This window comes from Pocillopora damicornis, chromosome 3 (assembly GCF_964200805.1).
Source record: "Pocillopora damicornis chromosome 3, jaPocDami1.2, whole genome shotgun sequence".
In the NCBI taxonomy this organism is placed as follows: Eukaryota; Metazoa; Cnidaria; class Anthozoa; order Scleractinia; family Pocilloporidae; genus Pocillopora; species Pocillopora damicornis.
The window spans coordinates 2,451,154-2,478,198 of record NC_142672.1 but is presented as its reverse complement, the minus strand read 5'-3'; the positions used below and the strand labels follow the sequence as shown (position 1 = coordinate 2,478,198).

General features: G+C 36.0%; 3 protein-coding genes across 7 annotated transcripts; 2 read left to right on the top strand and 1 right to left on the bottom strand.

Moving 5' to 3' along the window:
• LOC113675218 (flap endonuclease 1) lies at nt 1-17,885 on the bottom strand. 5 transcript variants are annotated; one of them, XM_027191759.2, is made up of 19 exons: nt 17,817-17,885; nt 17,399-17,454; nt 11,793-11,875; nt 10,227-10,329; nt 9,295-9,354; nt 8,833-8,875; nt 7,826-7,889; nt 7,419-7,456; nt 6,828-6,899; nt 6,077-6,127; nt 5,905-5,990; nt 5,344-5,410; nt 4,583-4,634; nt 3,940-4,019; nt 3,231-3,263; nt 2,562-2,615; nt 2,148-2,212; nt 1,090-1,210; nt 1-655 (listed from the first exon to the last, which is right to left on the bottom strand). In XM_027191759.2, the coding sequence occupies exons 3-19, from the start codon at nt 11,872-11,874 to the stop codon at nt 581-583; spliced, it is 1,146 nt and encodes a 381-aa protein (XP_027047560.2). In that variant the 5' UTR covers nt 11,875; nt 17,399-17,454; nt 17,817-17,885; the 3' UTR covers nt 1-580. The 5 variants fall into 5 exon arrangements, with proteins under 5 accessions (XP_027047560.2, XP_027047559.2, XP_089056191.1 ...); XM_027191758.2 differs by having other exon boundaries at nt 17,774-17,874; XM_089200065.1 differs by lacking the exon at nt 17,399-17,454 and having other exon boundaries at nt 17,817-17,876.
• LOC149047814 (calcium-responsive transcription factor-like) lies at nt 13,172-16,851 on the top strand. Its single transcript, XM_089200092.1, has 4 exons — nt 13,172-13,856; nt 14,293-14,418; nt 14,666-14,818; nt 15,499-16,851. The coding sequence occupies exons 1-4, from the start codon at nt 13,722-13,724 to the stop codon at nt 15,910-15,912; spliced, it is 828 nt and encodes a 275-aa protein (XP_089056218.1). The 5' UTR covers nt 13,172-13,721; the 3' UTR covers nt 15,913-16,851.
• On the top strand, nt 17,304-26,724 carry LOC113675217 (U4/U6 small nuclear ribonucleoprotein Prp3). Its single transcript, XM_027191757.2, has 10 exons — nt 17,304-18,588; nt 19,076-19,192; nt 19,672-19,943; nt 20,409-20,496; nt 21,096-21,342; nt 21,929-22,072; nt 22,694-22,793; nt 23,317-23,501; nt 24,788-24,972; nt 26,216-26,724. Exons 1-10 carry the CDS (start codon nt 18,016-18,018, stop codon nt 26,363-26,365), a joined length of 2,061 nt encoding a protein of 686 aa, XP_027047558.2. The 5' UTR covers nt 17,304-18,015; the 3' UTR covers nt 26,366-26,724.
• The last annotated feature ends 321 nt before the right edge of the window (nt 26,725-27,045 follow it).

Sequence of the window (27,045 nt, the reverse complement as noted above, 5' to 3'; positions counted from 1 at the left end):
ACAAATTTATATCCTTCTTTATTCCCTGCGTAATAGTTTCCTAGGATAGTGTCTACAAGGCATTAAAAGATCCAAGTAAAGCAAACCCATCTTTCTCAATTTGACTTGTTTCAATATGCTGGTGACTGATGCACCAGTACAACAAAAGAAATACAGCCCAAATGAAATCTTTTTAACTAATGAAATAATTCGATTCCTTTCAAGGCAGTAGATGTTGAAAGAATGTTCTTCCTAATATGAAGACACTGAACTCTGTTTGTATTTCCGTAACTAATAGAATATCTAGTGTCAGAAAGAAATATGAAGCAATTTCTTCTCTGCTAGGCACGGTTATGTAAAACAGTGATGTAAATGAATTCAGTCCAAGTTTTTCAGTTCGTTCCTTTTGATTATTCACTTTTCTGTCCAATTTTCTATTTTGTTTCATTTCTTGGTCAATCAACAGGGAGATGTAAAATATGTGCTCTAATGTGTTTGCTTGTCTTTTCTCTTTATCAATAAAGTTTAACCAGAAGTTCAAGTATGGATGAACAGAAAAAACAATCACTTCTGTCAATGATATCTGATCCAAAACTGTCCTTTATTTGGGCTTCTTTCCTATTGCTCTTGTGGTAGGTTTGGATTTCTTTGTCTTTGGTCCTTTGCTGTCTTCATTCTAAAAGGAGATCAAGAAGAAAAGTTCATGAAAGGCTTTTTCCACCTGTTGGTCATGACATTTACTTGTCATTTCAATGGTGCTCAAAGCTAACTTTTTGTCCTAGACATTTGTTTTGAACTTGACGTAGTCACACAAAAGTAAAGAAGTTCTACTCTAGCATTCGTTTGAGGAGGTGTTCAATATGATCTTGTAAACGATAGCACTATTACCTCCTTAAAAAATTAACAGCCCGTAAGTTCCATAAAATAGATAAGAACAGAAAAGAGTATAAAATCTAGTACTTTATCATAACTACTACTTCTAAAATTTAACTAACAATCACTTTCAAATTTAAAATTTTTTTAAACTAAAACATTTTGTCAACATTCTTACTTCAAATTTTTAGTTTATCTAAATAAGAATGATTATTTCAAACATGGTCATTGACTCACCTTCCTTTTAACTGGAGGACTTGGTGAAGGGACAACCTTGAAAAAGGAATCCAGTCTTCCTTGGGTAGAACCTTTACGTGCCTTTATGACCTTTTTTACTCCAGAACGAATTCTCTCTTCACTAACAAGAAACGTACATCAAAAACAAAAATAGTGGATGAGTAAGAAGTTGTGTGTCTGATCGTTTCACTTTAAGTCTTTTCATTACAATTTGAAAGTCTTTTTGTAAGACCAGTATTCTCCTTTAAACTCAACAACAAACATGGAAAGATATTAAACAAATCTTCCACAATATCTGAAACTCATTCAAACTTTCACTAGTTTATTTTTTTCTCTTAACGGGGAAAAATGGCGAAAATTTGAACAGGCATCAGCTAGGAGAATGCCGCACCCAAAATTGTTGAAGGCTTATCTGTCTCAAAGACCAAACAGCAAGTTAAAAGTAACTCTGAAGTAAAATAAAAACTTTGACATCTTTATCAGCATAATTATTTAAGTAAACTCTATGGAGCAAGTTGTTCAGATTTGTCCTAAAGCGAAACAACTAAGTAGCAAAGTGACTTGACATGAAACAATTAAATGCATGTTGATAAACTGACTATTAATTTTATTCTCATTTTCAGGCAGCAGTAGCCTGACCGAATGATTAAAGCACTGACCCTGCTGTCACAATGTTACCCAACAGATTTGTTCAGTTGCCTGGAATTTAATTTCTTGTCAGTGCCTTGTTCATAGTCAATTGCTTCTTGCCAGTTTAGATCTTTTGATATCCTTGTATTAATTCAGATTGTTTGTATCTACTCTCTAAAGAAAGAGAGACCAATGAAGATAATCATCATATTGTAACTTAATAACTACTTAATGTACCTTTGGAAAACCAAAGTGCAAAAATAAGCCATACTGCATTTTTTTAAATGTACTTTTTAACTAACAGAATAGTTATTCAGACTTTTTCCTAGTTATCTTAACTCTGAATAATAACCTCAAACATCTCCTCAGTATAAGCCAGCTAAAACAGTCACCTCTAAAACAGAATTGTTTTTTCCCGTCGTACTCACTTAAATCCTTTTTCTTCAACTAAGAATTTCACAAGTTCCTCTTCATTTGGAGCCTCCCACTTTAGCTGACAAAAATATTCAGACAAGAAATTCAAAGAGCAATAAGACACAGTAACTCATGTCGTTGTATCTACCTAAATTACTTCAGTTTTTCAAAATTGAACAGTGGCCGATAGATTTCACAGCACAAAACCTAGACCACTAAAATAATGAACAAACCCAAATTTACTAACATAGTACACCTATTAGACAATGTTGAGGCCCCAGATATGCATGTTTTGCTGAGTTGTATGCTGGTACGTGGAGATAAATTCATTTAGCTTGGCAGACAAACTTCTTCTTCACGTCACAAAATGGATGTTTATAAAAACAAGACATATCATTAACTTGGCCTCACTACCCCTAGTAGCTCACATTTACATCTTCATCTTGCAAAACCTCTGGGTTCTTGAATAATTCTCTGGCTTCCTGTGTATAAAATAGGCAGTATGCTATAAAATTCTACTGATTTACATGTAAAAAATAGAAGGAAAGAAGATTTGAAGATCAGAGTTCATAAGTAAAGTCTCCATTGAAATTGTGAAAAGATTTAGTTTTTTTATAAATTTAAATTTAGAGGCCAGTTTTCATCAATTATTCACCAACCGCTATAATTTATATAGGCCACCCAGATGTTATGAAAAGGACCTTACAGTTGCAAGTCTATTTTGACAACACGTTTTAGTTGTGTTGACATGGTTGTGGGCAAAATCATAAAACAAAATAACCCTTAAAAACCACTACTTTTGGTACAGGATAAATTTTTAAGGCCATAAATCTTCACTTAGAGAAAAAATGCAAGACTTCTTTTGATTTTCTGGAGCAAGATAAGTCTGTTATTGCAAGCTAGGAGTCTGATTTCACAACCAACCCTACATCCCTGAAATTCAGGAGCATGTCAAAACATTGACATTCACAGAAATCTCTGGAATAACAGTTTTGAAAGAGGGGCCTACTATGGTCAGAAAAAATGGTTTGAATAGGAAAGTCATGTACAGCTCATGATGATGCAAAGCTTGAAAACTTTGATCAAAGTATAATTACCTGATATGGCCATTCTTCAGGTAAGATATATTTCTGAAAAAAGAAATCATAAAAACATATTGAAGGAAATCTTGAAAGTAGGAGAAGTAGTGAATCATACAATTAAACATCTATCAATTAAGGTATCATGTTAGGTGGACTTCATAAATTTAGAGATGCATTTTCTTTCAGTCAAATGTTATTGTTGTTTTAAAAGTAAACATGTTGTAGTTAAACATGAATATCAGGTCAAAATGATTTCAAATTAGTTCAATTTGTTTTTCTTTTTAACACAAGACTATCAATAGTCTTTAAATAGAGAAAAATAAAATTGAAACAACTTGAAACATTTTAACCAGAAAAATTTCAAACAACAATCAATAAAATACATTTAAAATGAAAAGGAGCATTTTGAGTTCACCTGTAAGAAGATACTAAAACTTTAAAATCCCACATAATTTAATTACATTAATTAATAGCTATAATTTTTTTTAGAGTGTTCAGATTCAATCAAGAAAAAAAGGGTCACTTTTACAAAATTATAAGAAAAGTTTAAACCATCAAGTGACAAACAACTTTCTTGATCAAATTGTTTCCCACATCAACTACCTTCAAAATAAATTTTCTTAACTCTTTAATTAGTTGATTTTAACTACGTAAACTTTTTGCCAAACTGGTGAAGTGCATCAATTCTAAAGAATAATACAAAAATAAGCAAACACACACTTACATTTGTATCAATGTGTTTGACGATTTCCTCAATGGACTTATATTGCTTGATTAGATCCACTGCTCTTTTAGGCCCAATACCTGAAGAGTTAAGGAGTAAACCACATTGACATTGACAAATCTCTGAAATATTCTGAAGAAACCAGCTTTTAATTTTTCTGATTTGATTTACATTTCTTTCTACTTTTTATCACTAAAAGGCAAATGAAATAATTTCTTAAAATGGGCAGTTGATAAACACCTAACCACATGGTAATAAGAAAATCAACATGCCACCTAGAACGTCTTTTACTGTAACAGCCGTCAATTCGATGTCAATTCCACGTTTTATTCGATCCGATCAACTACGCTCAGCACACCGTTCGAAAACAATACCGTACAAGAAATCCTTACAAACAAGCAAGTGTCTCTATCCGTAACCTTGAAAACTGCTGAAATATCCGTAATGCTTCCGTAATGTTCTATTCCTTCGATGTGAGACTAGTTAAACGATCCTTATCCGAGAAATAAAGGCGAAAATAACAAGCGATAAAAACACATGTATGCCGAGGTTTGACCTAGTGTCGAATGACAACACCTCGGCGCAGACTGGGCCTAGTGCACAGGACACCTAGCATTTACATTTACAAAAAAGAAAAAAATACCTTTGATGGAGTCACAGTAGTCACATCCCAATAGAATACAAAGATCAATAAACTGTCACAAACAAAAAGATCATGCAACATAAACAAACTAAATAGTGAGAGATATGAACTATAGCTTCATTAATAACTCTGACATGCTACATAGTCACCCATCATGATGCAGTTCTGCTACACAAGATTGGATAAAATATGCAGGACTGAAATAAAAAATAATTTACTAGCTGCTTCCTATTACATCAGTACTGCATTATCATATCATTCTTAATTTTTGTCAACACCGACAAACTTGTAAATTAAAATCTGCAAATTCAAGGAGTTGTTCTTCACATTTTCTAAAGATATACGATAAAAATTTCACAAACTTTAAAGAAGTATATGAGAAATAGTTATTCTGTGATTCTGATTCTTGAAAATTGACTAAAAAAGGTTCTTAGGGACCATGTGGTTCATATTGTAACACTGTGATTTGGACATCTAATTTAAAACATTGTGGTTCAAAGTTTACTTCAGTTGGTATAAACATTTTCAAACCAGATAGATTTTTGTTGGTCATGATATTGAATACAAGACAGAGGGGAATGTAAATTAAGAGTAAACAAAGAAATTAAAACCCCCAAAAAATTTATGCACCACATAGACAGCACAAAACAAGTGTCACTCTTATTTTATCTTTTTGTGACATAGAAAAATGAGACAACACGTAGGCTTAATTCCAAACAAAAGGGGCAGGCTTCACCAAGTTATATACATGAACTGCTTACCTCGTCATGTGAAAGTTCAAGCTCTGCAAGTACGCGGTCCAAATAAAATTCTCTTATTGGCATTTTCCTGCGCAATGAGACAAGCATTATAAACATTGCAGAGAATGTATCACATTGCACTTCCTTCTGATTTGAGACTATTCTGTGGTGACATATTTAGGACACAATTTAACTCACATGGCACAGTTATTGATACTATCTTGAATCTGCTTCAAAAAGAGCTTACAAAATGCATGGCAAATTTTTGAAGTTTTGTTTTGAGTTATTATCTCTAAACAACAAATTCTAAATTTGTAGATAGAAATCAGAGATGGTAAGTTTTGAGCTTGGTAAAGAGATAGAGAAAGAAGTTTTTTGTTTTGTCACGAGGTTTATTTATGTCTGGATTTTAGCATGACACACACATGTAACATGCCATCAACTTAACTATCTCTACAGCTAAAGGGAAGGTGCAAGGCAAAAAGAAAGAACATTTTGTGCTATTAAATTCACTAACATATCACCTGGTGTGCCTGCAATATCTTCAATGGAAAAAAGTTAACAACTTGAAACTTTACAAACCTTGCTTCGCTAAAAGTAAGATGTCTCAGGAGAACATTTGACCCAAATGTGAGAGCATCCATGTCTTCTGTTCCTGTAGCATAAACCTATAAACACAATTATTGTTATCACTTTGTCTAGGAGTGAAAACAAAAACCCCACAACCATATCTGCACTTTATGAAATAACATACTTTGCCTGATTTCACCAATGCAGCACACTGCGCTTCTGCTTCACAAGGAGCCTAACAGAAAAATATATCATCACTGACTGGAACATATTATTTAAATTCAAACAAATAATATTTTGGTTTAATAAAGTTAGCAATTTGTTCAATTGTTGATAATTCAGGAAAACTTGGGCACAGATGAACAAAATGACACATTCTATAAACTGGTAACATGTAAACTTACTGAGATGGGTAACCATTTCAGTTTGTTTATCTGGCCGCAAAGTTGAAAGAAAAATGCCAGGAATGTGCTCTTATACCTAATCCCCTTTTGAGCTGTCAATATTTCTACTTTTACTTCCATTTGAAAGTTACATCCCTTTTCTTTTGAACAACGAAGCATTTGCACTGAAAACATTAAAATGTAGAAGGGTATGGAGGAAAAACAAAGCCACAAATTGTCAAAATCTGCAACAACATTTCAGGGGCTAATGAGTGAGAAAACATTTTCCATTTTAACAGCTCTGCTCTAGTAATTCATGCTTGAGGCAATATATAGTGGGAAAAGAAACAGCTTCATCAAACAGCCTTCCTTTCTATATTGTGTTCTATTATTCAGCTCTCTTAGTAAGTGTTTTCATAGGATTTTCTTTCAAATACCTGCATAAAAGTGCAATTTCAAAACCCTGTTAATTCACCAACCATTACACCTTGATAATTATTTGAAAGTGCTTATCAAGGATATCATATTATAGTCTTGCTTTTACAAACTTGCCTCAATGTATGGAATTCCCATCAGCTTAAGTAATTTCTTACACTCGTTATTATGTTCTGGGGTCACTTTTACCTAATGGAAGAGTGATTAAGTTACTTCCTAAAACAAGCTAAAATTATTCTATAAATTGTGAATCAGGTTTAAGTATTATAAATCATCATAGCTTTCTTGCCAAGTTTCTCTGAAATTTTGAAAACTCACACAGACCATGAGATTAATAAAGAATCATGCTTAAAGGATTCTGGAAAATGAAAATGGTAAAGATTTTTTTCGATACAAGTCCTACATAAATTATATATATATGTATTGTCTTTGTTTTTGGATATTTAGGGAATTTCAGTATGCACTTTTATCTTGACCTGATTCCTTTCACGATGGCAATTTTTCACTAAAAATGTACCTTTGACATGTGGAAATCAATCAATTCTTAAAAGTTCTGTCTAAAATCCACTAACAGCAAACAAGTAGACCTTTTTCAAAATGAAGTTAGGGTTTAAAATTCAGCAAGGCAAACTGACCTCATCAGGCACCTTAAAATGACAACTTTTAACTTCTCTCAATATCATAAACTGGAGCAAAAAAACTGCTTACAAGTCTTCGAGAAAATTTTTCCATGCTTTCAGCATCACCTGTTAATAAACAGAAAACAGGACACAACATATGGCTATAAAAACAAACCTGTAATTTCAAACAATTTTTTTCATTTAAAAAGAGATAAACAAACATAGCAACCAAGAAACTATCAAACTATATAAAAAGTCACATAAGCCAGTTGATTGCAATGTCCTTTGTAATATCTTTTTTAGTCCAGTAGTTACGCAATACATACTAGTTATGTCTGTGAATCAAAGAACTGAATGCATAATACCTGACAGCTCAACATTTGAACTGTGTTGGGCTACGTACAATTAGTTTCAACCAAAAACATCCAAACATACATTTTACATGAAAGAATATTTGTTTCAGTCCAATTCATTTGTAACAAAGACAAAACAAACCAGTTTCCTGTGCTTGGGCGAGTCCTTTTTGTGCCTCCTCCCTCTTTTCTTTTCTCTTTGCCAACTGTGTGAATGATGGAAATCACAACCACTTTACCTTCTATTACATGTTTGCAACATAATCGTTTCATTACCAATTACTCTTCTGATACTGATGAATATTATATATCAAACCATGAGAAATAACTTTGACATGCATGGCTAAAACAAAATCATGAAAACTTTGTGGTAGTGAAGGTTTTTTAAAAATTGTATGCATTGGTAAATTTACTCAACAAAATCTGTATCATAAAGAGATGACAATTGTGGTTTAGCAGAAGTAAATCTATAATGGCTATCAGGTGTATCACAACAGGTGTGAAGTCAATCAAATCACTCAGTTGTTAATCACAACTTATTGACACTTATTAAGGTTGAAGTTTGAGAGACACAGTGACCTAATGGTCAATGCACTGGACTCCGGATCAAGAGGTCTGAGTTCAAGACCTAGCTGTGTAAATACGTTGTGTTCTTGGGCAAAAAATTTCACTCTCACAGTGCCTCTCTTCACCCAAGAGGATTAATGGGTACTGGCTGATTGTCAGGAAAGCCTGATAAAATGCTGGGGGTAAACCTTGTGATTGACTGGCATCCTATCCAAGGGGGACTAATCGCTTCATGCTAAGGAAACTGGGATAAGCTTCTGCTGGGTGGGCCAATAGGCTTGAGTACAGACTTCACTGACAGCTAATTCAGTAAAACATTCAGAATTCAATTGGAATGCTGAGGAAACTGGGATAAGCTTCTGCTGGGTGGGCCAATAGGCTTGAGTACAGACTTCACTGACAGCTAATTCAGTAAAACATTCAGAATTCAATTGGAATGCTGAGGAAACTGGGATAAGCTTCTGCTGGGTGGGCCAATAGGCTTGAGTACAGACTTCACTCACAGCTAATTCAGTAAAACATTCAGAATTCAATTGGAATGCTGATCACCCTTACTTCAGGTTAATATGTTACAATACTTACCTCCCCAGATTTCATAAGAGGGGGCTTGCCATCAAAAACATATCTACAAGAAATGTTCAGGTAAGAAATACACACTTTGATTAGAAATATATAACCTTATTTCATAATATCATGATTATCTCTGGTTACTTGAATAACTTACTTTATAACAGTCTGTCTTGGAGTATTGAAGACCAGTAAAGATCACTGGACCATCAACATAAGCAGAGGCAGATTCCTTGGAACTCGGTACAAACAGTAAAATAACACAACACTTGGGGTCATGACAGCCCCTCCCTGACATGCCATGCCAAAGTTTTCTTTGAAAAGCACCTGTCATAAGCAACTAACAATTACCATACATATCTAAAAGCTTACAACTAGCAAAGCCTTAGTGGCGTTTAAATATGATATCCAACATAGACGTCCACACTGAAATATTAACTTTAAACTATTGATAACAATCAACTTAAGTATACTTACACAGGTTTGATACCATTCTCTATCATCCTGATAGTTCGATAAAACATGCCCATCAAATGACTAAAAACCAATGATAAATAGTATTAATGTTGATCACGTCAGTAAAGATAATATTGTGTTTCTTATGAAAGTTCCCTACAAAAGTTTCTTGGCCAGTTCTGTCATTTCTGTCATGATTGTTGTTTAAATTGAGTTATTTGCATAAGATTTCTATAAAAACCTAACAGTTCCACATGAGAAAGACATAAAAAATATTGATAACTCTCAAATAAAAATCAGCCCTGCATGAGTTTCATGCTACAAAGTTGGTTAGTTTATTGAGAATCTCTAAAAATTGTGGATCATGAGCACTACAGACCACTAAGTATCAATCATTATTATCCAACTGCACAAAGTAGGGTACAAATAATGAACAAATAGAGTACAAAGATCCTCACCCCAAAAATTGTTTTAAAGATTGTTACAAGATATTGCCCACGAAAGTCCACTTTGAGATAAAGACATTAAGCTCATTTGGTTCTGTAAATGTTCCCATCTTGTACACCTACTTGCCGGCTCAACAAGTACAACCCCTTACCCACAAGCTAAGTAATATTTTCTATCACCCAGGATTCTATTACATTGCTGGAAATACTGAACAGGAATATACATAGACATGTTCTTTTTCTTTCATTTTCACTGTAGGGTCAAATCTAAAATGAAAGTGTAAAGGTACTGGCAGAGGTAAAGTATTGGCAGAGTGTCCATAAAGAATTGGCATGACATGTGTAGGTGGAGAGGCAACCACTGTCAGTTGACATATCAGCCAAAACTTGTTTGAGATGTTGGGTGAGAATCAGCTGATATATCAGCCAACACCCAGTCGACCAATAAGTGTTAACAGATACTTGAACAACAGATGCTGTAAGTACACATGATCCAGAAGCATTTACCTGGTTATTTCTCCTGCTTCATTTGTCAGTTGACTTCCGTCAGATCTTACTGCTATGAGAAACTGATAAATGCTCATGGATGCATCAATTGCAATCTTCCTTCCTAAAATGGTTTCAAGGATCACTTGAACAGTTAACTCACACTGCTCAAAATTATTACAATCTTATTAATTAAAGGAGCAAACATAAAAAATAAGAATAATAGTTTTTTATGCAAAGAAATACAATTCAATTGAGGGGCATGACTTTATGACATATGTATATATACATTCTCATTTTCACAAACATTGCTATTTCAAAATATATATACCTCTTCTTTTTCCATTAAAAAGGTGTGGACAGAACAAATTATAGGGAAAATCTCTCAAAGGAAAATACAATAGCTGCTGTAAAAGTTCCCAAAGTCTTTGTTTCACTTTTGCACAATAAAAAAAAAAGGCTTTGTTCTCTAGATGGGAATTGTACTTACATCGTCCATCTCCTTTTTTTATGAAAAAAAAAAAGGTATAAATGTTTAACATATATTCTCAAATTACAACGTTTTTGCCAGAAAAGAGGTGTATATAAATATATTTAATATTTGGACAGGGGCATTTTAATGGGAACTAAAACACTTGTAGCATCAAACTTTGCTGAATGAAATTGGTTTGTTCATTGTTTGGAATAAAAGCTGCCACCAGATTTGTTGCGGTAAGCAATTAATATGTAAATACATTTTATAAACAACATAAAGATGACAATAACAAAAAGAAAATGTTGTATTATCTTAAGATTTTCAAGGGATTTCTCAAATGTTGCAACAAAAGAGAGAAATAGAAGATATTACTAAACCACCCTTAAAAGTTCATAGTAAAAGAACCTGGAAATAATGGTATCTGATGAGTCATGCCATAACAAATAATATAATTTTTCCCCCAGCTTATTGAAAATCAGTTCACATGTAATTTGGCCCAGCTACTGGTGTTATATGTAGATAAAAGATAAAGATGAATAGTTAATTCATAAGTGCTTTGCACTAAAAATTCAACCATATGATTAAAACAAAACAAAAAAATAATATCAGTAATTAATTAAAAGGACTATTTGTATATTAAAACAAGTTTGTATAAAATCTTTGTTGTTTACATGTCATGTTTGTAAATAAAATATGTCGGAGAAATATAAAAGTCGAGTGAAATTGTTCAGGCTTAAAGGGCATTAAAAGTAACAAAAGTATAAAAAAAAAATGGCTAACTGTAATGCAATTTGGGCATCGGGTATTTTGTTTGTATTAATACCCAGTATTTGTATCAAAGCCAGCTTGCTAATCTCTACCATACATATGTCTTGTCCTTGTAACAAAAAGAAAATTACGCGTTAGCTCGAAAAAATGAACTCTATGCCTTCAAGGCAAGTCACTGCGCTCACTCGGGAGAAATTGTTCTTACCACTCGAGCATTAAATTCATATCTTCTCGCCACCGAGTAATATCCTCCATACATGCAAACATACTTTGCTTTCACCTATGTCCAAACATGAAGTGGCATACCCTCAGAAACATTTCGACCATGAAATTGACTGACTCACCGAAATAGTTCTTAATCTCGTTCTCTTTTGATCCAGAGGGAGCATGATCTCCGATCACCTTGGAAAGACCGTGAATTCCCATTCTGAGAGAAAAAAAACAGTGCTGATCGAACTTTTGATTCTATAAAGAGAAAAAGCGCGCGAAATTGAACGAAGAATTGAAAGAGCCTGGATACCATTGTAGTCCGTCTGTACCTTGTCAGCCGGTCAGCGGATTGGGACTTCCTTGAAATGCGATACGTTGGGAAAGCACTATATAACATCGTCCTAAACCAGATGAGCCCACGACATATCAGCGGCATCTTGTATGAGTATCCGCAGTTTACAATGTGACTTCCGCTTATTCTTGTTAAAGCGTATTTTACAGTTTACTCATGGAATAGGAAGTGCGTTTGAGCCAGTTTCTGGCAGATTTGAACAGAAAAGCGGGTCTTTTGTTGGAGTGTAATGACATTTCATCGATGGCGCTGTTAACGAAATGTTTGGCTGGTTCGTAAGTTGTCGACCTGGTTTCGGTCGATCTGATTAATTGACAACACCCCAAGGGCAATACATATCATCGTCCCAAACCAGATGAGCCCATGACACGTCAGCGGAATCGTAGCGAGAGTCTTCTATTTTTCTGCTCGTTTCCAGCGAATCAAGAGACCGTGACCTGTGTGACTGACGATAAAGCGTTGTATTCTTCAATATTTTATTGCGAAAGTATTCTTCCCATAACTTGTACAAACTAATTTCTGTCTAGATCACATATTTAAGAAAAAATCTAGCCTGTTATAAAGGCGTTAAAAGGAGGATCGACATTTAAATATGACCGGCCTAATAGTTTCGGTCGATGTTATCCTCTGACCTCGCTATCGTCGACCAAAAGCAGATTCAGGTCAAAGATCATTTGCATAACTTTGCACTGTAAAATCTTTCGATTGGAACAAACACACAGTTCTTTTCTGTTTGTAATAAATTATCTTTACGTTTTATTTGACCATGATCTCTTGGTTTTTGTTCAACATCTTATTTGCTACTAATAAATATATTTGCCAAGGGGTGGTCCAGTTAATATTTAACACTCATGCATTTATGTTTTGCGGCTCGCGGGTAAATATTGGCGGGAAATCTAAATGTTTGGTAGAAGAACAAACATGGCTGATAACAGTACACCTTGGGCTTCAAGATGGACCGTACAGTTTGACCCTTATTCCGGGTATGTTAACGATGAAAGCAGCGCTGACGAACTCATAAAACAGTACGAGATAGCTACGACGACACTCTTCACTGTATTTAAACAAACAGGAGGATTTTCTAATTGCAGTAGGCTGGGTAAGTAAGCTCACATGTAAAGATTTACAAAATAAACCATACTGACAGTAAAGTAAAGTGAAGTATAACTTTATTTAGACACTGTAGGTATTTAAAGCCAGGGGCGTGTGAGATCGTGTTATTAACATGAAATATAGATAAATCAAAATAAAAAAAGGGATTTAACTTTTTTCCAATAATTATTGATATCTTAAGAATACATGTACACATCATTATTCTTCGGTTTACCCTAGTCAGTTAGACTTTCAAAATTAACATGTAATTAAAATTCAACTTAGCTTCAAGTGTCAATTTACTGTGAGCCTGCAGCAAGAGTTGGCAAGAAATGCTTAATTAATTAAGATCAAGCTTAAAGTGTCAAAACCCTACTCAGTGCTATTGACACACAGCTGCCAGCATCCCCATCCATTACACCAGTCCTTGGGCTACATCTGGGTGGGGCAGGCTTGATTTTCAGGCCCTCCATTTTAAGCACCCATGTGTACATATGTACGTATGTGTTTGTGTACATGTATCGTATTGCTAACTTAGCTTGGTTCCTCTTCTCACATAAAAGAAAATGCAGATAAAAATGCTAAGAACCACCGTTTACAATGGGCTGACTCACAGGAGATGACAGGATGCAGACTAAGTTTTGATGGTATCCCATTCCAAATTGTGGGGGTCAAAGTTTTAGAATGCCAAAATGGGCCAGACAGAAATAAGGCACTCAAAAGGAAGGAGGCTCAAAAGAGACTACAAAAAGATGTAAGCATGCATAATAATTAACTAAATAAGAATGTAAACAAGATGATATTATTACTTAAGGACTCCCAAAGAGGATATCATAGGTAGGGTATTACACAGTTATTGATTTACCTTCACCTATTTGCTCTTAAGCTAACAAGGTGGTAAGTCCCAACTGATTTTTCTAAGCAAGTTGGTGGGCACTCACCTCTCCCTCAGGGCTAATAGCAGGCAATAATGTTTTCTTTTTTACCACTTGCAAGTAAAAGGACATATCACATTTTATTTGTTAAAATAAGCAAAGTTGCAAAAAAGGACCACTGTGACTGCAGTTTACAAGGTAGGAATCAAGTACTATTTTAAAGGATACTTTTCATTACTTCTAAGTTTATTGATAACTTGACTATTCCCATATGACTGCTCTATCTAACAATCCAATAAATCTATTTGGTTTCAGAAGGAGAATGCTGATCACTGCTATAACAACACCAAACAGCGCTTTAAAGTACAGGATACGAAGAAATGTGACTGTCCAGCAAAGATCCACCTAAGGAAAATAATCAAGTATCTGAAAATAAGGTCAGTTTATTTTAATTATTGAATAAGGGTTCAGGGGGCACTACCATTAACATGAATGATCACTAGCCTAATAAAGGGTGCTTAATCCTAATGGGCCTTGTGTTACATGTAGGTGAAGAGGACATATGATAAGACAACCTGGACACTTTGTTGTGCAGAATTGAAACAAATTTACCTGTAATGGAAACAGAGTGAATATTTTAGAAACCAATTTTTCAAATATTATTTTAATTAAAACATTGTATCGTTAGATTTCAGAGAACACAAAGAGTAGAAGGGAGACAATGTCAAAATTTCTGAGAACATCCCTAGAGTCAGAAAAGAAGCAAACAATAGCTACAGAGGAGCGTATTTACATATTACTTCCTAAACCTACAGATCACTTATTTCACCCCACGGGGAGGGTAAGTACTTGGCCATCAATTAAATTTTTTTTGGAATCAGGAAACTGAAGTTTGGTGGGGAATTGAAGGTGACTTAACTTCACACAGATCATCAGTCTACTGTAGACTGTGCTGCTTCCACTGTCATGTCGAATATATATAAAGAATGAATAAAGATTATACGTCACAACAAAAGACCAATAAAATGTACTACATGTAGAGCTTCTTTTAGCTACACTGGCACTCATTCCTCAAACTCAATGTCAAGACTATAATATCACAATTTTATCGGAGAGGGATTTCCACTGGCACTGTTTTAATGGAATGCTGTCATGGACTTTTTAAATGGATTTTCTTAAAAAATACAGTGTTCAGTACTCTGTAATTATAACATTCTGTAACTATTACTGAAAAGCCCTACCAGAGGACTGCCAATAGTAATGTTGGTATAATTTGCATTATTATTCATTCAAAATATTTCCCTGTTTCTGAAAGGTTAAAACCACTCACATATTTCATCATAACCAGCTGCTGTTGAACAAATTTGGAAAAAATTTTCTCATATTGAACCAATGACATCAAAAGCAGCCGGCTCCAGGTTATTGAACCGTTGACCAAGAAAACCTGGGGATGAGGTTGTGTAATTTTTTAAATGAATAAATAATAAAGCAATTATTCTTTCTTTCTTGTTGTGTAATCAGACTGCTAGGCTACTTCAGCCTATTGATGAGACACTGGTTAAAAAAATTCATGAGCTTGTTGGAAGTGGTGTTAATTGTGTTTCTGAAATGCAACGGCACCTGCATCATTATGTAAAGAAGGAACTTTTCACAGGCCAACAGCCTCCAGATCTAACCAACAGACGGTTCTTCCCAACAACCATGGATGTCAGGAACCACATGTATTGTGCCACAGTGGTGTGCAGACATTCACAAATTGATCAAGAAAACCTTGACTTAAAAATCAAGAAGTGGAAAGAAGAAAGCCCAGATGATAATTTCTTTTTTAGGCCTTACTGCCTAACAAGTGATAGTGAGTCCTATCAACAACCACAGTCACTGAAGGAAGAAGACAGCACTGATGTAATTAAAATAAGTATAGGTGATCCATTTTAAAGAAGACAACATGGCTGTGTGATTCTGAGATACATGCTGGTCAGATCCTCCTAAAACAAAAATTCCCTCTTGTAGATGGTCTAAGGGACCCTGTTATTGTGGGTGCATTAGTCACTCCAGCCATTAGTGAGTTTGTACAGATCATAAACACTGGCTCACACTGGGTTTACCTGAGCACAATAGCTACTAGTCCTGGAACTGTCAAGGTGTATGACAGCTTATATCAAAATGTAAGCGCGGTTGCCATTGATCATTCATGTCGCATGCTATTGTATACTGGTTCTACAGTCACTTTTTGTAATGAAAGAGTGCAAAAGCAAACAAATTCAAATGACTGTGGCTTGTTTGCACTGGCATTTGCTACAGATTTATGCCATGGCCTAGACCCCACAGCGCAGTCATATGACCAAGACAAAATGCGCAAACACTACATCAACTGCCTGGACTTGCATGATATGGTTCCTTTCCCAAGAACGTCAAGACGGGTACCATATCATGCAATCACCAAAAGAAAAGCAGTGACAATCTAAAAGTCTATATGTGGCTATGGTCTGAATGATTTGTAATTCAAAATTATGAATGAATTCAAAATTATGAAAACTATGAATTTCTCCGTCAGTTTTCTGACTAACTCAGTTTTCTGCGTAACTTATTTTTCCTTGTTCTTGAGTTTGTGGTGCTTTAATATCATGATGAAAATTGCCTGTAAGAATTTCATGGATGATACTTATAGACCCACATTTAATCCATAGGTTATATTCTACAAGTTCAAATTGAAATACTTAACACAATCATCTTAAAATTGTGAAATATGTACATCAATTTATTTAATACAAGTTTGAAGGCTTATCATGTGATAAACTTCTGATTAAGTACCTCTTCAGAAATTTCTGTACATATAAGTTTAACACAAATGCAATTAAAATTAATACTTATCTTTCTCGAGTATTTTGATGTCATTGTTCTTCTGCTCACTTGGCAGCTATGAGGCTTAGGTCGATGGTGTGTAGGATTTTCAAGAGGTGTTGCCAATCAATCAGATCGACCGAAACCAGGTTGACAACTTACGAACCAGCCAAATATTTCGTTAACAGCGCCATCAAAGTATCATTACAGTCCAACAAAGGACCTGTTTTTCTGTTCAAATCTGGCAGAAACTGGCTCAGACGCACTACGCGAACTTCCTGACACTCGAGTACACTGTGAGTACGCGTCATCAAGAAAAAGCGGAAGTCACATTGTAAACTGCGGATACTCATACAAGATGCCGCTGGCATGTCGTGGGCTCATCTGGTTTAGGACGATGTTATATAGTGCTTTCCGATACGTTGGGAGCCAGTTTAGGAGCGGAAAAAGTCCGAAATACGAGTGGTCAGCGGTTAAAAAGCTTTGATACCGCAGGTAGAAACAAATCAGTTGTAGTTTCAGTAACTATTCGTGTCACTTCGCTAAACAAAAAGTTAAGCAATTTTGATTATACATATACCTATTACTGGAGGCATCGGGAAAGGCATCGGTGGCATCCTGAGTGCGTTTGTTAAACTAAATAGGAAAGAGGACATTTCGAACGGAAAACAGAATTATTTTAACGTCTGATTCTTTTGGGAAAAGGTCTCCCAAACGAGTGGCCTTGATTATAAATATTCGAGGAAAGGTAAACACATTAGCCATAACTTAGTTTTTTCTCGAAGCTCACAGTTTTCCTGGGAATGGGAATAATGAGCTTGATTCCGGTAATTATCATGTTACCCCAACTTGTAATTAAAATGGAAATATTCTCCCACATTTGTCCCAACAAATAATTAAAGTGGGAATACAGTCTCATGTTTTTCACAGTCTCATCATGAAATTAGCAACTTACCCCTACATTTTTCCCAAAAATGTAACTGAAATGTCCAACCCACCTTTTTCACAGGATGGGAATTATCCGGTATATAAAGGTTCCTGTGTTTACATTACATCTCTATATGAAGTATTAAAGTTGTTTTACCGCTGACCTCATTGAGGTCTATTTATTCTTCTCTCGCAAACGTTTGGAGAACGGAAGGTAGTAATCAATTTGTGATCCAAATCTAAAGTATTTTTAAGCTCGGAAGAGAAGGAATGGCTGTAAGTAGGAGAGAGTTAGAGGAACTGAAGCCTTGGGTGGAAGAAACTGTGGAGCGACGGCTTGGGTTTAATGAGAAAAGTGTTGTTAACGCTGCCTTGTACTGCGTGAAGAATAACTTGGATAGAGTTTCATCGCAAGAGAAGCTCTCGTCGCTTTTAGACGATTTAGCTCCTCAGTTTGTCACAGACTTATTTGATAAAGTATATCAGCTTAAAAACAGCAAGAATTCTACCTCTGGAAAAAGTTCTCAAGCAAAAAAGAGGACGCTAGAAGATGTGTTTGGAGATGACCCAGGAGATGATCGTAATGAATCTGCCGATCTTAAGAGTAAGCGAAAACAAAGTCGGTTCGACGCTTTAAAAGAAGATAACGTACCTCTACCCCCAGCCATTCCTGAAACAGTAGAGAGGCCTACTCCGCTTAGTAGCAGCCAAATTAGTGAAATGGTGGCAAGTATGAAAAAACAAATTGAAGAGCGAAAGAAGCAGCTGACGGTTATGAGACCAGTCCAGCCAGCTGCTATTTCTACAGTTCCAGCTTCCTTCCCACCTCCAGTCCCTGGACAGGTAAATATACTCGAAACATTAAAATTAGCAATTTAACTGATAACACAAATGTATAATTTGTCAATGGATCAGTTCTAAAGTACAGCATAGTAAAAGTAAAGCCTTTATATGGGCCCAAGTGGCCCATGGGGCCAGTGCTTAACTCTGGTTTTCTTCGCATGAAGTGGCTAGGAGTATCGCTATTCCCCCCTGGATAGGATGCTAGTCCATCGCAGGGTTACCCCCAGCACATTTGCTGGCACCCGTTTGTACACCTGGGTGAAGAGAAGCACTGTGAGAGTAAAGTGTCTTGCCTAAGAACACAACACAATGACCCCGGCCAGGGCTTGAACCCGGACCACCTGATCTGGAGTTGAGCGCACTAACCATGAGGCCACCGTGCCTCCTACATACCTAGGATACCTAGGTATATTTCTGAACATGTGAAATTACTTCTATATTAATTGTAAGGAAACATCAAACTCACTATTTCTCCTTGATTGAACAGAATATTCCTAGCATGCAACAACAACAAGAATTGATGAGTGAAGCAATAGAAAAAGCTAAAAGAGCTGCAGAACTCCAGGCTAAGATTCAGGCACAGCTGTCAAACAAACCCAACTTGGTAAGTTAATAAGTAAGCTGCATAGATTTATTTGTTATTGGTACTGCCAAAAAATTAAACCCAAGATAAACAAACTTACAAGTACTTTCCAAACTTTCATCTTGCTTATAGGTTAAGATTATTTCAGTTAACTTTTGAACAATAGAGATGGTTGAAACTGAGTAAAAAAAAAAACAAAATGCATGATTTTTCACACAAAACCAAATGCATTCAGGAATAACATGCATTCTGAATTTAACATACTGCAAATTTCACTTATGCTTTTGGCTTGTGCATTTTTGTAGTCTTAAAAAAATTGAATTGCTTATTCTTGTTTAATAGCATGCACAATTATTTCATTATTCACATATACAATATTTTTCTAGGCAATATGTTATTTTCTGCACTATGCAATAGTACATGTCAGCATACTGTGTTGAGTTTCAGATCTTTGGTATTGTTTTCTTGCCAGCGATTTTAATTTCTGTACAATCCTTTAGTTCTCCACTTCAGGTTTAACAAGTGCTGGGGCAAACTTGATAAAGTCAGGTTTAATTTCAGTGAGTGCTCTAAAGGATGAAAGCTCCCATCCTAGGTCCTTGATATTGGATGAATCAGGTCGAACGGTTGATGCATCTGGAAGGGCCATTCAGCTGACCAGCAGAATGCCAACACTAAAGGCTAACATTCGTGCTAAGAAAGCAGAACAATTTAAGATTGAAAAACCTCCTGAAGATTTGAATGAAAGCAAGTATTTTGATCCACGGGTTGGGTAAGGAAATGCCTATATTTACTTCATAACCTCCCCTCCTACCTTCCATTTCAAGGCTAAATCTAGTTATTTTTTTTGCTGTGCTGGTTGTGCTTGCTGTGTTGACTTATGTATTAGTTAATTGAACCATGAAGTAGCAATTGCATGGTAATTGTATCTTTTTGCTTAGCATAACTCAGTATGTATTTATTACTAATACCCACCAAGATTAGCCTATGCTATACATGGGTTGTGTTAGTTGTTAAATCTGTCTCGTAATAAAGAAGTAATAGTAGCAGTGGTAGTTCAGTTCTCAGTAGCAAAAGTACCGCATGGCAGTTAAAAGCAATTAAGTAATAGGGAAATTAGTTGTGTTTGTTACAGTAAACTGAAATCGTTGATTGATTGAGTGATTTCTGTTCATCAGTTGTTAATTTAAGTGAATGTGGATCAGGCTAATGATAAGATTCTTTAATCTTGAACCAGGATCAAGGCAGCACAGCGGAACAAAAGGGGATTTAAGTTTCATGACAAAGGAAAGTTTCAACAACTAGCTCAGAGAATAAGAGCTAAGGTACAGTGAATATTCATTATCTTCCTGCATAGTAACATGCTCTATATTTGTCTCTTTGTCAGTCTTAGAAAACAGTAACTTTACAAAATCTTGATCAATAATTACCACTTTTGTATGAAAATATGAATATTCTTTTTTTATTACAATATTCTGCAATACTAGTTCACATTGAATGTATTTGTAAATGTATATCCATGTCTTTGGGGCTATTATTTGTACCACTTCAACATTTGTGTCTGTGTCAGACATTGTTTAATATTTCCTTTCTTGTATTTATAAAGTAAACCAATAGCCAGATAAATGAATAAAGGGGGTAAGTTTCTAAAGAAACTGTGGTGCTGCGTCATTGGGAGAGGTAATTTAGTGTTAACAACTAAGTTGAAAAGGTAAATTGGCCACCATAAAGAGTTTAAAGGCTGACGTTTCGAGCATTAGCCCTTTGTCAATTGCTCTTACGAAGGGCTAACACTCAAAATGTCAGCGTTTAAACTTTTTATGGTGACCGATATTCAGTCATTAACACTAAATTACCAACAGCCAGATATGCATGTAGTTGTTGAAACAAAATGCTAAAAAATGGTATATTTTTATGCTCATAGGCACAGCTTGATAAACTTCAAAAGGAGATTGCAGCAGCAGCTAAGAAGACAGGGATTTCATCAGCAACAAAACTAGCACTAATCACGCCAAGAGAAGCCCATGAGGATACTGTTCCAGATGTTGAATGGTGGGATTCCAACATCTTACCAGGTGGAAAGTACATCAGTTTAGATGCTGTCAATGTAGAAGATGACATTGCTGGAATAACAACACTGGTTGAACATCCAGTACAAAAACACCCTCCTGGTAGGCCAAATTTGGTTATTAATCAAAGCTTGTAATGGGTTGAAAAACATATCCACCTCAATACGTTCACTGATTCTATCTTGTATTGAACAAAATCAGTTTAATCCAAAGAGCTGCAAAACCAGGATGATATAAAGTGGCTGCAGATAACATTAAAAATTTTTTTTCCTCCAACAATATTACAAGGCTGAAGATTGTTTGTTTGCCTTATATCTTTATGAGGAATGTGATTGTTCATTGTGAAGTAATATTGTTTGGGTCTCTGACTGGATGAACAATGTATTTTCACATTCATTCACTTCCAATCTTTGAATTGAAATATGAAAAAATCTTGGTATGTATTAAAAAAAATATATTTATACTATGGAAAGTGTTTAAACAATTTTTATTTACTAGTTGCAATGCATCAAAAAACTTATTTGTTCACTGTGCTCACATGTTTTTTTTTTTATGTATTGCAATTTGTGAATAGAAAATATTCATGTGCACTTTCCATGGAATAATCTCTATATAAAGTACATAAGAAATAATTAGTTCAAAGACCAGGTAATTGTTTTGACATCAATTCTTCATTTCTTCTTTCAAGCTGAACCCAAAGAAGCTCCATCTGTACCCATCATGTTAACAAAGAAGGAAAGAAAGAAGATTCGTACTCAGAGAAGACGAGAGATTGAAAAAGAAAAACAGGAAAAAATCAGGCTTGGCCTTGAACCACCACCACCTCCCAAAGGTTAGATCTGTCACTTACTCAGTTTGTTATGGAAACAAACTTTGACTCCCAACAGAATTAAATTGACAAGTGTGTTTTTATATAATTCCTTTGGAAAGGATGTTCTATTGATTAAGAAAACATTCTGGTTTTTTGTTTTCAATTGGGGCACACTTGATATTGGAAAAAGCAATGACAATATGGGGTATCCAACCCTATGGGGTGTCCTACCCAATGGGGTGTCCTACCCCATGGGGTTTCCTGTCCTATGGGGTGTCCTACCCTGTGGGGTGTCCTGTCCTATGGGGTGTCCTACCCAATGGGGTGTCCTACCCTATGGGGTTTCCTACCCAATGGGGTTTCCTACCCAATGGGGTTTCCTACCCAATGGGGTTTCCTACCCAATGGGGTTTCCTACCCAATGGGGTTTCCTACCATATGGGGTGTCCTACCCTATGGGGTATTCCTGTCCATTTATTTATTTACTTAACAAACACTGAATTTTGAGAAGAAACACCTCAGGATCATAAAGTGAAATCTTAAGACTTAATTTGTCATGTCATCTCAGGTGAATGTGTGCCATAACTTCCATATACTGCTTAAGAGATATCTATTACTGAGTACCTTTTCCTCTGCTTTTAGTTAAAATTTCCAACCTGATGAGAGTTTTGGGGAATGAAGCAGTACAGGACCCCACTAAAGTTGAAGCTCATGTTCGAGCACAGATGGCCCAAAGACAAAAGTAAGCTTCATTTGCCTGTGCTGGTTTAATGCTCTGTGTAACTTAACCATCTAAATGCTGTTCCCATATACTTAAAAAGTGTTCTAGTGAGATCTACAGTACAAGTAAATGCATTGTAAAACACACATAAAATTACACAATTGTTTCTCTTCATGTTAGAGAGCATTGAACACTTCAGTGAACAATTCAGGTGTGTCGCCACAGTTTACCAGGATATGCCTTTCACCGCATCTTATGTATTCAAATTATGTAACCATGTGTAGACGTGCTTTATAAATGCCGCTCTCCAACAAATTTTGACTTAGCAAACTTTTTTCAGGAGTGTGCTTTGTTGTTCTGAAATGGAGATACAATGCCTGGTTTTCTTACCAAGTGGTTTGGACTTTGATGTGATCTGAAATGTCATTGAGCGGTTCATTAAACTTCTATGAAGTTCACTTTGTTGGATGTTAGACCTTTAAATTATTGCAGCAGTTCACTGGTTCCAAAACAGTAATCATCTGCCTTGTTTCTTTATTAACAGAGCTCACGAAGCTGCCAACGCTGCGAGAAAACTGACTCCCCAGGCACGACGTGAGAAAACAATCCGTAAATTGAAGGAAGACACATCCCTTGGTGTTCATGTGGCGTTGTTCAGAGTAACAGAACTTAAAAATCCTCAGAGAAAGTACAAAGTGGATATCAATGCTCAGCAGCTGTACTTAACGGGTATGTATCTGCACTTTGTAAGTAATCGGTCGTCACGTACTTAGTGCACGTTGGGTCAGTCTATTTATGCACAGCTACAATGCTCACCCCTTTATGGTCAAATAAATGAGGTTAATTGGAGACGCAGTAAATCTATTAATTAGTGTGCAACAGTCTGGATGGGGCACAAAAGAAAACGAAAAACCCCATAGCACGAACGACCCAACATACGAAAAACGGAGATTCCTCCACAACATGGAAAGGAAGACCTCTCAAAACACAAAAACGAAGCACCCAAAATGAAAACTCCAAGATTCCCCTTAACGATGTAAACGAAGAATCCATGAACTAGACAAAGAAGGCCATAAAAAGTCGTAAAACAAAGACTCAAAACGAGGAAAAGGAAATTCACAGTAGTAGGCATTTTATACTTTTACCTGGGTTAGCAAGTTATTTTCTGTTTTGAAGTGATTATGGTAAAAGGGAACATTAAACTTCTTCGCGTTCTGAGGAAAAAAATAGATGATAAAAGCAACGATTTTTTTCCACAATCTCCGGAAAGAGAACGGAATCTTTACTCCTCGTGAAGTAATGAGACTTGCTTACACCTACGCATTACGCTTTACTCTCACTTAGTTTTGTTCTAGGGCTCGTAGCCCTACCAGAGAGTAGCCGTATTGCTGTTGTTTGAATGTGACATACTCTCAGATTTCACATGAAGCTGACTCGGCAAAGCCGGTTCCTCTCCTTGAAACGTTTAAACTCGTAGATGAGACTTCGGCTGACAATGACATGCAAATACGCCAAGGCGGGATACCCCTCTTACAACAAATAACCAGTGAATGCACACAAGATAAGAAGGGCGATTATAGTTAAGTGTGTACTTCAGCGCCTACCTGAGGCTTTCCACTTTCATAAGGACAGACCAGTACATTGATTAGTGGTACTTTAAGGACAGCTATACTTATTTTTCGGGTTTCTTTTGAAGAAGAGATACATTTTGTCTGACCTAGTGTAATGTTTTGTGCAACCTTTCTCCTTAAATTTCTTGCATGGAAGCACAGCCGTCACCTAGGCGAAAATGGTTCTTAAAAATACCTTGACAGATTCAAACACATATTTATCTCAAAAATTTTCGACAATGGTCTAGATTAATCCAGTGGTTTGGTTTTAAATCGTTACTCAAAGATATTCAGTGGGAAATCCTGCGTTTAAGGCGGCTGGGTAATGTCTGATTCTCTTCTTTTTTGTTTTTGTTGTTATTGTTATTGTTTTTTTTTTTTACCGAAGTTTTGCTCTATCAACAGGGTGCGCTCTCCTGTACAAAGATATCAATATAGTCATTGTGGAAGGAGGGCCAAAAGCTGTGAAAAAATTCAAACGTCTAATGTTGAGTCGAATCAAGTGGGAAGACGAGAAAGATTCTGATGATGATGATCACGCCGAAGAAGTAGCAAACAAAAAGACCGCTCCTTGTGTGCTCGTGTGGGAGGTAAGAGTACATCTGTACACACCCCATTTCAGATAGCGGTTTGTGATGAGGATGACATGATTTGTGTAGTAGTTATGGAACAAATTTGTTATAAATCATTGGTCAAACTTTTGTCGCGATCCTTTGTCAAGACTGCTCACCTTACTTGGAAAAAGTAAACATGAAAGAAACTTCTCTCAAGGATCGTAACGATTGTCCCGTATCATGTTTTCTTTGTATTTCGGTCACGCTAGGTCTGAAAGTGTCTTGTATACCCTAACAAACAAAATTGTGTAATCACAATTGGTGATTACCGCCAAAATTAAGTTTGAGATTTCATCGCTGTTGTTTTGTTGCTCCTGTATTCGATTCTTTGTATTCCGCATTATGTTTATGGTTATGTGAATATTACGTATTCTGTTATTATAAAGTGCGAGTCTATTATTCGTGTTTCGAGTTATGTTCCTCCAGAGCTCGACCGCTATAGTTTCGCGAGTGATAAACTAAGAGCCGCTCTCGCTAAGAGCATCCTCTCGACTTCCCATGGAAAAAGAATAGTTTGGTTCTCCAATTCTCTTCTTTTCCGTCGTTACAAGACAAAATTGATTTTTGGCTAGACCACCTGTGTGGACAGCAATCGAAAGTGTAAATTTCACAGATTTTGTCGAGCGCGCTGGCACTGCTGTGACATCTCACGGAATTCTCCCTTGCTACAAGTTGGGAAATGTCGTCAGTCACTTCACAAAAAAAATATGGAAAACTTCACCAGAAATATTTTTCATACCAGTGTGATCAGAGGAGACCCTTCTCTTCGACCTTGATTTTCATATCAAAAATTCACCAATTTGTAGGAAACAATTATCAAAATGCCGGCGTAAATCGGGCTAAAAAAGCATGTAAGTGCATACTTTATGCACCTGTTGGACAAACATAAAGCGGAATACGAAGAATCGAATACAGGAGCAACAAAACAACAATGACGTTTTGGCGAACATAATTGAGAACACGTCAAACACAAAAACATCAGTGAAAACATTAAAACAGCATTGGCAAACATAATTGAGAACATGTCAAACACAAAAACATCAGTGAAAACATTAAAACAGCATTGGCAAACATAATTGAGAACACGTCAAACACAAAAACATCAGTGAAAACATTAAAACAGCATTGGCAAACAGCATAAAAAAAATCCCAAACTTACTTTCGGCAGTAATCAACCCTCGTAGGTAACAGCTGATGATTACTTTTTTCCGTCGTGTAGGGCACAAATCAGGAGAGAAGCTTTAGTGACTGGAAATTTAAGTTATGTCCGATGCAGTCCATGGCGAGAGAACATCTTAAGAAATACGGAGTAGAACACTATTGGGATTTGGCTCTCAGTGAATCGCTTTTACAGAACGCCGATGACTGAATATACTGATAACTTTGCTAAATTTCGTTTTCCAGTTATAGTACGGGTTGCTAGATAGCGTGAAAGCACGGTATCCTTTTTTTAGCCGAGAAAGAGCACCAGAGATAGCAATGAACGAGATTGAGAAAGAGTTGTTTACGTCTAAGAGGAGACCTTAGTCGGAGAACAGGTCGAGAAACTTAAAATCAGTTGATTAGTTTCTAAGTTTCATTTGTCAATCGAAAGTTGACGCGGGAACTGGCAGTCCTCTGGAACTGTGCGGTCAAAAGCTCGCTCATTTGTTAGGAATTGATTTGGGTTATCAATTATCAGCTATTGTAAGCTGTTTTCTTTTAGAAATAAACAGTGATCTTTCATGAGTGCTGTGTAAAACACGACCTTGTCCGCATGATTCTGTTTCAGATGGTGCTATTTATAAGTTGACCGCTTCCTTTAACCAACATAACTAACCAATGGTCCGATCTGCTTCATTATTTGTTTCCATTGTTTACTATTCCGTCGATCAACCAAAATCCTCAGCAGCAAGAAGAAAGAACAGAACATAAAGCAAACATCCTACAAGAAATTCAGCAGCAAGAAGCAAGAACAGAACATGAAACAAACATCCCACAACTGCAGCTTGAAGAAAGAACCGAAAGGAATATCCTACATCTGCCAAGCGAGCCTGAACAACTCCTAAA

Bases quoted from the DNA above. Each gene is read 5' to 3' on its own strand.
- LOC113675218 (XM_089200063.1), bottom strand. From the start codon at position 12,094: ATGCCGCTGATATGTCGTGGGCTCATCTGGTTTAGGACGATGTTATAT. The intron at 5,991-6,076 runs GTATGTTATTTC...TTGTGTTTATAG, and splicing joins CATTGGTGAAATCAGGCAAA to GTTTATGCTACAGGAACAGA. The intron at 656-1,089 runs GTGAGTCAATGA...ATCTCCTTTTAG, and splicing joins GTCCTCCAGTTAAAAGGAAG to AATGAAGACAGCAAAGGACC.
- LOC149047814 (XM_089200092.1), top strand. From the start codon at position 13,722: ATGACAGGATGCAGACTAAGTTTTGATGGTATCCCATTCCAAATTGTG. The intron at 14,419-14,665 runs GTTTATTTTAAT...TTGTATCGTTAG, and splicing joins AGTATCTGAAAATAAGGTCA to ATTTCAGAGAACACAAAGAG. The intron at 14,819-15,498 runs GTAAGTACTTGG...TTGTGTAATCAG, and splicing joins TATTTCACCCCACGGGGAGG to ACTGCTAGGCTACTTCAGCC.
- LOC113675217 (XM_027191757.2), top strand. From the start codon at position 18,016: ATGGCTGTAAGTAGGAGAGAGTTAGAGGAACTGAAGCCTTGGGTGGAA. The intron at 22,794-23,316 runs GTAAGCTTCATT...CTTTATTAACAG, and splicing joins CAGATGGCCCAAAGACAAAA to AGCTCACGAAGCTGCCAACG. The intron at 23,502-24,787 runs GTATGTATCTGC...CTCTATCAACAG, and splicing joins TCAGCAGCTGTACTTAACGG to GGTGCGCTCTCCTGTACAAA.